At 35.0% G+C, this 12530-nt stretch overlaps 3 protein-coding genes across 3 annotated transcripts; all 3 read left to right on the forward strand.

Moving 5' to 3' along the window:
- Window positions 1–468: 468 nt before the first annotated feature.
- On the forward strand, window positions 469–2968 carry LOC143150659 (uncharacterized). Its single transcript, XM_076319109.1, has 5 exons — window positions 469–663; window positions 1372–1624; window positions 1765–1868; window positions 2290–2625; window positions 2963–2968. The coding sequence occupies exons 1-5, from the start codon at window positions 469–471 to the stop codon at window positions 2966–2968; spliced, it is 894 nt and encodes a 297-aa protein (XP_076175224.1).
- Window positions 2969–3137: 169 nt separating this feature from the next.
- On the forward strand, window positions 3138–3746 carry LOC143150660 (odorant receptor 13a-like). The gene is made up of 2 exons (XM_076319110.1): window positions 3138–3359; window positions 3699–3746. The coding sequence occupies exons 1-2, from the start codon at window positions 3138–3140 to the stop codon at window positions 3744–3746; spliced, it is 270 nt and encodes an 89-aa protein (XP_076175225.1).
- A 2393-nt stretch (window positions 3747–6139) lies between these two features.
- Window positions 6140–12333, forward strand: LOC143150661 (odorant receptor 4-like). Its single transcript, XM_076319112.1, has 6 exons — window positions 6140–6217; window positions 6348–6600; window positions 6765–6868; window positions 7001–7327; window positions 9450–9668; window positions 12268–12333. Exons 1-6 carry the CDS (start codon window positions 6140–6142, stop codon window positions 12331–12333), a joined length of 1047 nt encoding a protein of 348 aa, XP_076175227.1.
- The last annotated feature ends 197 nt before the right edge of the window (window positions 12334–12530 follow it).

The raw sequence follows: 12530 nt of genomic DNA on the forward strand, positions 1-12530 counted from the left end.
GATCACCAATGCAGAAAAAACACAATTGAAAATTATTTTAATCGTCTTTCGCGACAAATGTATTTCGAAATAAGAGCGAACTCGATCCTCGCCGCTTACTGTTACGATAATCTCCTTCTCCCCCAGCTGACACTCATGGTACTGTCACAGTATGCAGTTCTGTTCTGTCAGTTGTGACCGAAGAAATTGTCACCGAGGAACAATTACTCCCCCTGAGTCATGAATAATAAATCGATCGGAGACATTGGTTACATTTCACGCTGAAAAGTAACAATGACGTCTACCTTTCACGGTGCATAGCTTATCCAGTGCAAGGAAAGATGCAAGTAAAGAGGGTCCAATGAATAAAGACGTGCAACACGTAGATCAATGTCGCGTTACGTGGGATTAGTTAGCCTTCGCGCTCTATGGTGATCGATCCGTAAAAGGTGTAGGTTCAAATTCGACTGCACACGATCGAAATTTACTATGCACTCGAGAGAAGGTAAAGACATCTCGCTCGTCGCGACGTCGTTTTATATGAAGGTGATCGGAATTTGGTCGGCGAACAATTGTTTCGAGCAACGTCTCAGAAAAGCTGCCTTGATCTACACGATCTGGACACTGTGCTTCGCCGTATGGGTCGTAGGAAGGGATACTTATTACACCTGGGGAGACTTCAGTGTGAGTGACGAAACAGCAAGTTAAATTCGTGATATTAGTGAAAGTGCAATTGGATGTGTGCACAATCGTACTTGAAAGAACTGTAAAGAATGCATTCGAATGCAATCCTTTTGCTCACAAATTATATTTTTCATAATAACGGTAACAGCTATTATTGGTTCGCGTGATGCAAATTTCAACAGTGAAATTACCTTTTTGAAAAGTAACACTCGCTATCTGAACAATTTTGACCACCGATACTGAATTCCGCGCTTTTCAAATTTCCAGCGTTCTATCGAGCAGGGAACTAGTGGCCATCCATTACGAAATATGTTCATTATTTTCAATATAGAATTCCTGCAAACAATGTTTAAGAATATTTTAATTTTGTTCGCGGAAATGTTTCAAGATATCATTTGTATCGATTTCATCCGATTTATTTATACCTGTGTAAGTTTTCAGTTAGAGAAAATATTGCAAACTGTTTCGAATCGAAATAGAGCTGTTTCTAGAGGTTTGTTAATTAATTCGTAAAATATCGCAAAAATATGTCAATATATTTATGTTCACGTTTCGTTCTGTAACTAAATAATTACATCGGTAATTTCGAGGATATTAATTGCTGCATTTAAATTATATTTCAGATTTGATTAATTCCCCACTTAGTGCAAGTAATCATCGCATAAATATATCTGCCAAAAATTTTTAAATGGTCTTTTGTGATTATAGGAGACCATGTACGTCATATGCAATCTCGTGACTGTAGCTATGGTTTCATTCAAGATTTTTATCTTGCTCGTGCACAGAAAACAGTTTATCGAGTTGGTTCTGTATTCGAAGAAGAATTTCTGGCATTCCAATTACGACCACAATGAGAAAATGATTTTGGCCAATTGCAGACGCACCTGCACTTACCTTATTTGTGTCTTTAATTTCTTTGCTCAAGGCACAGCACTTAATTACGCTATAGGGCCAATAATTGGTAAGACGATTAACTTAGATTTATCTATAACTAAAAACCAATTACAACCCGTACAACTAGTTATATAAGAGAATTGGAGTATCCATTCTGAATAGAACAGTAAATTTTCGATGTAACGTAAGTTGTACGAATTTTTTTAGCCAATATTGGAAGAAACGAGTCTGACAGGATACTTCCTTTTAACATGTGGCTCGATTTACCATTGTCCATAACACCGTATTTTGAAATCATGTTCACATTACAGGTATTGTAAATTATTTTTCTTTCGTTGCATGTCTCAAGAAAAATGTCTCAAGAGAATTTATATATACTGAGAACTGTATTAACCATGACTCGATAATGAGCAAACTCTAGATAAAAATTTGAAACGACCAATAAAAGAGAGACAACTTTTGATTCGTTATTTCTTTAATAAAAATGACGAATCTGAGTAATGAAATGAATTTATATTTCACATCACTCTGAATAACTATTCAATTTAATGAACGTTGCAAACAGATTGCTATACAGAGATGCTCTTCGAATCAAATTTTATCTATATCTATGTTTTGCACTTACAAGTGAACTGGAACCGATTTCAATTTTCTCGCTCGAAAGCTAAAGTTACTGTACATTGAATCGAACGAGATCAATAATTGAATTATATACGTTTCATACTTGTGCAGGTTTTCAGCATATACCATATCGGCCTGTGTTACCTCTGTCTCGACAACTTCATCTGTGTCTTGAATCTACACGTAGCTAGTCAGTTTCGTATATTACAGTATAGACTGGCAAACATACACATGGTGAGGAACGAAGAGAAACTGAACAAGATTTCGAATAAGATTGCATCGTATCGCGCAGACAAGTGTCACACCGCGTTTAAGAGTTACATTAAACAGCATCAAGCGCTCCTCACATACTGCACCAAGGTAGAAGAAGTGTTCACGATAGTTATATTGGGACAACTGATATTGTTCAGCTTCTTAATGTGTCTCGACGGATATCTGATATTTCTGGTTAGTATACGTTACAACTGTGAGTATAATATAATATTTCAGCATCCACTAATTTTCTGTATCGTACAACTGCGCGTAAACTAGTATCATGAAACGAACAAAAATTATTTAAAATTCTTTCGACGTTCCACGAATACTTATCTCATATTCGTATATGCAACTGAAACAGATACTTCCTTGCGAGAGAAATAAAACTTTAAGATCCCAAACTCTTCGCAGAAATGAATGTTGATATTTGGAAAGTTTAAGAATTTTTCAAATACAAAAAAATTGTAAAATGTACTCGTAGCATTAAGAGTATCGTCAGCGGTATGTTTAGTACAATATATATTTACAGAGGTAGTAGAACCCGGCGAGTGTCACTTTAAATAATGCAACATAATGTTAAGGTGTCTTGAATGCAGGTTGGTGTTGAACATTGCATTCAACTGGTGATATTCACTCGTGGTGTCCTACAGGAAGGCGCGACTCTGTCAAGGCGGCTTATTTTCGCGTTTCACATAACAGGCTGTATGTGCCAGCTGTTGATGTTTACCTACAGCTGCGACTGTTTGATACAAGAGAGCATGCAAGTGGCCTCGGCAGTCTACCTAGGACCGTGGTCACTTTTACCGATGAACAAGGATGGGAAATTGTTGCGGAAGGACCTGATATTTGTCATCATGAGGTCTAGAGTGCCTTCCTGCCTAACAGCTAGCGGATTTTGTGTTGTGTCGCTGGAAACATATACCGCGGTAATTAACCTACAATTCGTGGGCCTAACGACCAAGTTCCCTAGAATTTCCCTATTTCCTTGGGAAAGCAAAAAATTAAATTAAAACTGAAAATCACGTTTTCGTATACTACTATCCCTAGAGTCAAAGTAGAAAGTTAAAACTTGATAATATACTATATTAGTATATTAAATACCTTATGAAATATCTTGTACATGCCTAGACGCCCATAATCTTTGATTATCGTTTAGAAATTCAAATTATGCACTCATCTTCAAAGTCTTCGAACTTTGTTAAATTCTTTTCGGCTGAAAATTTATGGTAATCGGTAAAGCCATGTATTCGTTTTTACAATTACAGGTTTTGAGTACCGCTGTGTCATACTTCACGCTAATAAGACAATACTAAGCGGTGCTCTGCATATGGAATAAATCCAGATAGGGATAAGAAGACGTCACTTGGAATAGTTAATAACACTGTGACGGGAAATTTTTAGTTAAAACAACCCACCACAAATTTTTGCAACAACTTCAATTTTCTTGAATCACCACATAAGAACCACAAGGTATTTCCACGCACGATACGTTATTTTTAGCGATTAAGAAATTCCTTAATGTGATATGAAAAGTTTGGCGATAGTTTCGCCAGCTTATTTTTTAATTGATCACGCTCGACCGTAAATAAACAAAGATGTCGACAACTGATACACGGAACAAATATTATCAACTACCGCCAAATTATTCAACAAATACTATCAACTAACCTTGTATTTTGAAGATAAACAATATACTTTGGTTATTCACTGATATTTTTCATACATACGTTCTTTCAAAATTAAATATTTATAAAAGAAGGCATTCGCTTTATATTTATTACAAACTGTACAATAGGACTTTGACACTCTGTTCACTTTCCTTCAACCACAGATCCAAAAATCTCACTACATAATGCGATTGCAATTTCGTTTCAATGAGAGTCCATATTTCGATGAAAGTAAATACTACTTGAAAATGTTCGTCAAGTGTAAATAATTCGCTTGTTTCGAATTTCTCCGTAAACTAAATATATTTTCAAAATTGCTATTAGCAGGGTAACATCACAAGTATATTCTACTGGACTACCAATGTTCAAATGTCTTTGTTACCATTTTTTTCTTCTTCCATCACGAAACATTCTTCAATATCACTCACAAGTCCAATTTTCTATTACCATTCTATGCTTTCTAATCGAGCACCATCACAGTTCGAGAACTGAACGGAGAGACAGTACGAGGATGATAGATCGCTCCTAATTTGTACAAAGTAACGCCCCAGTAACATCATAATGTTCGCAGCTCGTTTTTACAAATGGTGTAACGATCACTACGTTTGAAAAATACATAACCCATCGATCGAACACATCATTCGCGATCCCTCTTATTAACAGCAATCGTTTCTGTCTTGTATGCACACTTCGTCTCGTGTGATAATGAATTTGCGAAAATTATTAATGTAATTATTCAAAAGTTGTTTGAACACACGTACATTATACTTGTTTACTTGTTCTTAGGATTAGAAGAGTGCCCTAAATTCTTTGACCTCCTATTCAGAAATTATCAAGATAACTGGTATTGATGTCTACAAATTTCTATAGTAAATCAGAAGCGAGAATTGGAAATATAATATTTAATGTGTGTGTATGTGTGTGTGTGTGTGGAAGAGATGAAGCGACACTATTTCCTTTTCCTAATCTCGTGCGTTAGAAGCTTCACGAAACTACTTTACAATCTGCAACTGTTTTAGTCTTTCATAAAATTTTGGAAACAAGCCAATTTTCAACCAACGTGAAAATTCGATCGAAAAATGCTTCGTACGAATCATACTATACGCCATGCAAAAAAAGAGGAGCATATCCAGAATTACCAAGTGCTATGTAAGGAACTGTATCTTACCATTCTGACCCCTTAACTCGAACTCGTGCTAAGAACAAAATTAAAAGCTTACAATGTGTACTGACGTACCGAGATGGTTTGCAACTGGTGACGGGTACACAATAGAAAGGAAGTGACACTTTACAAAGGTGGTGCGATAGACATCCCACCTGAATAATACATAATACAACGATAGTGATTATTTCTCGAATGAGTGTAGCCATCGTGATTATCTTCTACGTCTATCACCTTATTACCCACCCCGAGATATGCGCTCGTGTCACTGACACGACAAAGGGAATCCTAAGATCAAAGTAATATTGACATTGATATCCGTGCAGTACGATTAACGTATAGTGCTAGACAAGGGGTAACCGAAAAAACTCAGCACGCGATACCATTCGACGTTTCGCCATGGAGTCAGAAAAGTATTCAGACACTTCGATTAAATTATCGACCTTTTTTTTGAAGAACATCGGCATGTGGCTAGCGAATAATGACGTGGAACAACGTCGACGGAATTTCGCGATAGGTTGTACGGTTTTCGCAATATTGTTTGCTACCTTTATCCTGACCAGAGATGTGTATTACTCTTGGGGTGACTTTGACGTGAGTACATCGACTATGTGATTCTATGTTTGCAAGCGATTTACAGCGTAGAGCTCAAATGTTTGGTTCTGTACTAGAGAATTTTTGACGATGTCTTAATAACACCAATAGCTGAGCCAGATTTAAAGAAAGTTTCTATTGATCGAATTATTCGCGGACTGTCCGCGACTTATTATCTGGAGACTTCAACATGGCTGACGGACAATGTTCACGAACAGATTACGGACTTTCTGAAGTTGTGAATCGCTACTCGATGCGAAAATTGATAAAATTTAATATCGACATGTGCAAAACTACACATTACGTAGTACCTATTGTAGAATACCTAAATGCAATCATCCTCATCTACTCCAAGAATCCTGTAAATCTTTCAGATACTAATTAACAGAACGTTTATGAAGCAATTCGTTACCGTAATTATTGCACCAAATCGTTCGTTTTCATTTCACTTGGGTCAGTTAATATACAAATCTTTCGATTGGTTCTTTCAGGATATCATTACCAGTGTCTGCAACACCTCGGTCGTTTTCATATGCGTGACCAAGATCAGTGCCTTAATTGTATATAAAATGGAATTCCTTCAATTAATTATGTTCATGAAAGAGCATTTCTGGGAAGTCGATTACAATCATGAAGAGAAACAAATCGTAGACAATGTCAGGAAAACTTGTACTTACTTCACCACTTTGGTTACATTCTCCGCTCAGTGTACTCTGGCCTCTAACGTAGGAACACCTATCATTGGTGAGTTAAAATGACGTTTATCCATTTATGTGAATAGAATTAATTAGTTTTGAGATTCTTTTTTCATACCTTGAAAAGAAATGAAGATTTTCCATTTGCTGACGTAAAAAGGAAACACCATGTACGGGAAAAGAATTAGTTAATTCGATGCATTTGTGTTTCAGAAAATTTAGGAAGAAACATTACCGAAAGATTACTTCCGTATAATATGTGGATCGACTTTCCCTTATGGGCAACTCCCTATTTTGAAATAATGTTCACCTTACAGGTATCGCAGTATATAATATCTAACTTATAATTATCGACTACATTTCTTTGAGATCATTTTTCCAGCAATAAATTAACAATCTACGTTTGGATAAATCCGTAATCTATATTAAAGCTTTATCATCTTTTACAGGTGTTAGGCATGTATATGATTTCAGTGGCTTACTTTAGTGTCGACAACATTTTGTGCCTGATGACTGTACACACATCTGGACAGTTTCGTATACTTCAATACAGACTAACAAAACTCGGTGATATCGAGGAGCAAACGAAAGACGAAGACACACGTTTAACAAACTATAGCTACGATTGTTACGAAAAATTTAAAAGTTGTGTCAAATATCATCAGATACTCATCGATTTCTGTGAGAAGATTGAGAACGTTTTTAGTGTGATCGCACTTGTACAAGTGTTATCCTTCAGTTTACTAATCTGCCTTTATGGGCATGAAACGTTTCTGGTTCGTATCTGTCATACTGTAAGCAATGCGGAATTATCTCGAATTAACGATCGTTTGAATACTCTCATGACCGTGCAGATAATTATATACACTTGTAATTGTTGTATCTTCCTACTTTGGATTATATAGATGACAAAGTATACGATAATCGATGTATACCTCTGGTACAAATCCTCCATTTATTGGAAGGCTTAATCACATTATTTTATTGATTAAATTGAAAAATCTACTCAACTCTTTCGGAGCTGGAATTTAAATGCAGCTTTCGACCAGGCTTCATTAATTGATCACTTTCTAATTCATCACTAACTAATCACTAATTGATCACTAATTGATCACTAATTGATCACTAATTGATCACTAATTGATCACTAAATAGTCACCAAATGATCAAAAGACCATTGTATAGTTTCATTGGTATACACGAATGTATTATCATTATTCCGCCAAAAGAAGGCACCAGTTGATTTTGTTAAGATAAAAATCAATAATTTTAAAATAGTTGAAGTACATTCGCATACGTGTGTTATACTATCATACTGCCAAAAGGAGGCACAAGTTGCTTACATCGATGCTTCACCCGTAATCCATATAAACAACTTGTGCTTTCTTTTGGCACTACGATAATATAACACACGTATGCGAATATACTTCACCTATTTTAAATTATTGATTTTTATCCGAACTTTTATCCGTCATGATTTCTAATCGTCGGGCAGATGAAACGTTAGATGGCGCTACTATGGCAATATAACTGACACCGAACGATTATGCTACCTGTCGTAATAGAGAACAGTTCAAACTTTTCAAATCATGAAACCTTCATACATTTCATTTTGAGCAACGCGAGTAGCTTACTTCCTGTCTCTGCTTTGATCCTAAATTATAAATCTGTGAGGACAAATGCAACAAAATAGTGTGACAATATTTTGTTCAAAGGATATGCAGATACAACACTTCTACGTATACCACCTATACCGATTTCAATAGTTCAGTTGAATATATAATAATTCCTAAAATAAAAATTATTACACAAAAAATTCTTAAACAATAAATATCTCAAGGCTTATGTTATATCAGGTTTGTGAATCTAATTGTTTACAAAATAATTAATTCGCGTCCGATTTAGTTTTAATTGATATTACCAATAGCGCTGACCGATTTCATTCCTGGCCAAATAGATAACATTAAAGATAAAGTATTGCCTGTATCGTCTAATTTCATATTTCGTCGGTACCGATAGCACTAGTTGTTATGTTACCACCAGATCCGAAAGAGTTTAATGTTCTCAAGTTCTCCAATTAGTACAAATAGTTTATTACATGTCAATATATGATCTGAAATTTTTGTATCATTCAGTTTCTATTACTTTGTTATTTTTATAGTCCTTAATTTTTGTTCACAACTGTTGGTATACTTAGTTTTGCTCCATATTAAAGAGTAAATAACAATCGACAGAATTTTTTAAACTTCTCTCATTGTATCACCATATCTTAATTTAAATAGATTTTTCAAGAATATTTTCGTCACCTGATATTTTACGGATCAAACTGTTCCTATCTATGAAATCTATTAAACTCGACAATTTCCCCTCAAACTGAAAGAAAAAGAAATGAGTACCAAGACTTATCGTACACTGGTACTCTAATTGCAGCTATCGTAAAGAAATAGTATACACTGTATACTATACAGTAATGTCTCGTTGTAGGATCGTCGTTATTTCCATTAACAGAGGAACGACCGGTAAAGTGTGAAATAAATTTAAAGACAGACTTTAAAAAATGAAATTAAAAAATGTTTTGTTTTGTTCTTTTAAAAATACTTGTAACATATTATTGAGATTTTTCTGATGAAAATTAGACCAAACATTGTAAGACATAGCGATCAAATCACGTGCACTGTAAGTACCTACCGGCGATCATATAACGAGACAATACTGTACCCTGCTAGAGTCTATTCACAAATCAGATTAATCTGTTGTTAGGAATATCACGTCAAAGTGCCTCACACAATATCCTAAAATAGATCGTTGAAACTATGCCATCTCTCTGAAAGAAATATTCCGACTTTTGAGTGCTACTGCTCACATTGTTTGAAATTCTTTTACTTGTTACGCATACAGGCAGATAAAAGCATCTCAAGACGTATCGTCTTCTTCTTCTTCCTAGTAGGCAGCATACACATGCTGTTTATGTTCAGCTACACTTGTAATGGCTTGATTGAAGAAAGTGGCAATGTTGCTTTGGCAGCCTATTCAGCACCGTGGCCATATACGCCAATGAATAAAACTGGTAGAATGCTACGCAACGATCTAATGACTGTCATACTGCGATCTAGAAAAGTCTGTTCTTTATCCGCGTGTGGTTTCTTTTCCGTGACGCTGGAAACTTATTCCAAGGTAATTAATCCTAACCTTTTTCATTCTTTATTTTAAGTTAAACATGCGAAAAATAATATTTTCGTTATTTGAGAAACGAGTATTGATGATTGTTCAAATGTCAAAAATTATAATAATGATTCTTTCCTGAACTACAAATTGACTTGTTACAGATTCTAAGCAACGCAGTATCGTACTTTTTATTATTGAGACAACGCTCAGAGATATCGAGAGAAACTTAGAAACTAATCACACCCTGTCGAATTTGTAGATACGGAACGATCAACTATATTTGATTGCAAATGTAAATTAAAAATAAAGGAATACTTCGCAACAGAACTCAAGTACATATTTTCTAGTATTTATTTAAAACCGTGTGAAATTGTAAATTTCGTACCATTTGGAATAATGTACTGACAATAAGTGCTACTATCGGTAGCAGTTTAATTCCTAAATGCATAATTTTTTCTGGATCAAAGTATGCAGGTATTGAAAATAATTTTAACAAATATCTTTAGTGTCCGGAGAGACAATTTTTGCACTCACTTATTAACATATATTCGGAAACGTAAATTCGCAATCATAAGCAAAGATGTTGATTTATCTCCTTCTACCGATAGTCTGTTATAAACTATAATATTGCAATAACAAATCTTTGCTTCACGAGATTGCATCCCTCCTTTTTCGGCCAAAAAGCAACAGATCTAAATGATAATGAAATTTTACGTAAAAATTCTGAATTGAAAGGTACACTTGTTCGAAATTCAATATGTGTTTGGTACTCTATAAAGACATTGAAATCACTACACTATCCGCTTTAGTAAATGCAACAGTATAGAAGCGAATTGTCAATGAACACGTAGAATCACCTCCTTCCTGGTTGTATTACTATTACTGAAACACCCTGTGTCAATCGAAAACATCTTGCCCACAGTTCATTTTTGAAACGAGTCATTTCTCTAAAATGGATCGCATTCGCACGTGATTCCAAGTCAAGATAAATTACGAAGACATCTTGGAATACGAATTTCATATTTCATAGCTTGAAGCCCCCATTTGCAACGCACGTTGTTAGACACACCTGTTAGCCACAATTGAAGTTCACAGAGAGTAGCAGCATTCTCAGATTCGTGTATTACTCATGAATTCTACCCGTTGCCCTCAAAACTGAGGCCTGTAATTATATCAACGACAACTGTACCTTAAAAGCAATCCGAATAAATACAAAGTGCACGATCAGTGATCAAAAGGATGTCAGTAGATCAAAGACGCATGTCGTTCAATTGGATTATCCTGGATATGTTGTGAAAATCGATACGAAGTTTCTAGTGTGGGTTCGATACTCAAAATTCAATATGATCCTGAAGCAGAGTGAGGATATTTCCATTACCATAACAACTCATTTCATGAAGTTGTCTGGCTTTTGGATGGCAGATAACAACAATGAACAACAACGCAGAATTATCACCTTAGTTTACATCATTGTTGAAAATATTTCTATGGGTTTGATACTGGTTTTGGATATTTATCACTCTAGGATGAAGATGGATGAAGAAATATCGAGCGTAATTCTCTCACATTACGCAAAGAAGTATTACGCGCGGTTCAAAAATTGCGTTAGACAACACGAGGCGCACATCAAATATCGTAACAAGCTCGAAGGTATATTCAGGATAATAGTACTCGCACACATACTTGTTTTCAGTTTCTTACCGTGCCTAGTGGACTACCAGATATTTTTGGTTCGTATTTATCTTTTTCAAAGTATACACGACCTCCTAAAAGTTCTTCTAACATAACTGACTACGATTTGAAATTCATTGAATATTGAACATTTACCATTAGAGGATTTCTGACCTCACGAACACAAAGATTGGAAATTATACAGTAATATAATTTTATATGAATTGTTTAAAATTTGTAAATTTCAATTATGTAATACTTGTGATATTCCACGTGTTCCTATTACAACTTTAATACGTTAAAGTATCAATGATTCAGTGTCTCAAGCTTTTAAATGACAACATTTCGTTACCTCGTTGAATCCGAGGTCAATTTGGTGCTTAAAAGCAGCAACTAGGTTCTATGATTCTCATATCCTATAACTGAGACCTCTTTCCATGATGAATCATTCTGTAATTTATAAATAGAGAATATTTATTATTATCTATATATTTCATTCACGATAAAAGCATTTCCTATCTCTAATATGAAAATACATTTTGCAGCAGAAATTCAATTAAATCTTCTTTGCCAGGGGTAATGAATCTACCAGGGGTAAAATGATTAAAAGAAATTGTGTTCTCTAAGGCATATTTTTATCTGCACGTACTTGTTTCTATTGATATTACAACGTTTGATGTATATCCAGGCTGACTCTTCCAGAACGAGACGTCTTATTTTTATATTCCATATAACGGGCAGCATGATCTCGCTATTCCTGTTTATGTCCAGCTGCGGTGGTTTGATCAAAGAACGTTCGAATGTCGGGATGGCGGTATACTCAGGACTGTGGATTTATCTGCCAATGAACAATATGGGTAAAATGCTACGTTCGAGAAAGCCTTGTTGTCTAACTGCTTATGGATTCTTTCCTGTCTCGTTGAAAACTTGTACCACGGTACGCTAATTGTCTTCTTTTAAATTATTATTTATTTAATGAGTTTGTCAAGCAAACGTAGAAGTAGAGATGCACGACCATAAAGGGAAGAAAAAACATGATCTCAAATTCAATTCTTTTCTTTTTATAGTAAAAATGATAAAAATATGTAATATAATGATAGGCATTTAGTAGCACTTATTCTTTCTGAGAAACAGATCTGAGTA

This window comes from Ptiloglossa arizonensis, chromosome 8, assembly GCF_051014685.1.
Source record: "Ptiloglossa arizonensis isolate GNS036 chromosome 8, iyPtiAriz1_principal, whole genome shotgun sequence".
Taxonomy (NCBI): Eukaryota; Metazoa; Arthropoda; class Insecta; order Hymenoptera; family Colletidae; genus Ptiloglossa; species Ptiloglossa arizonensis.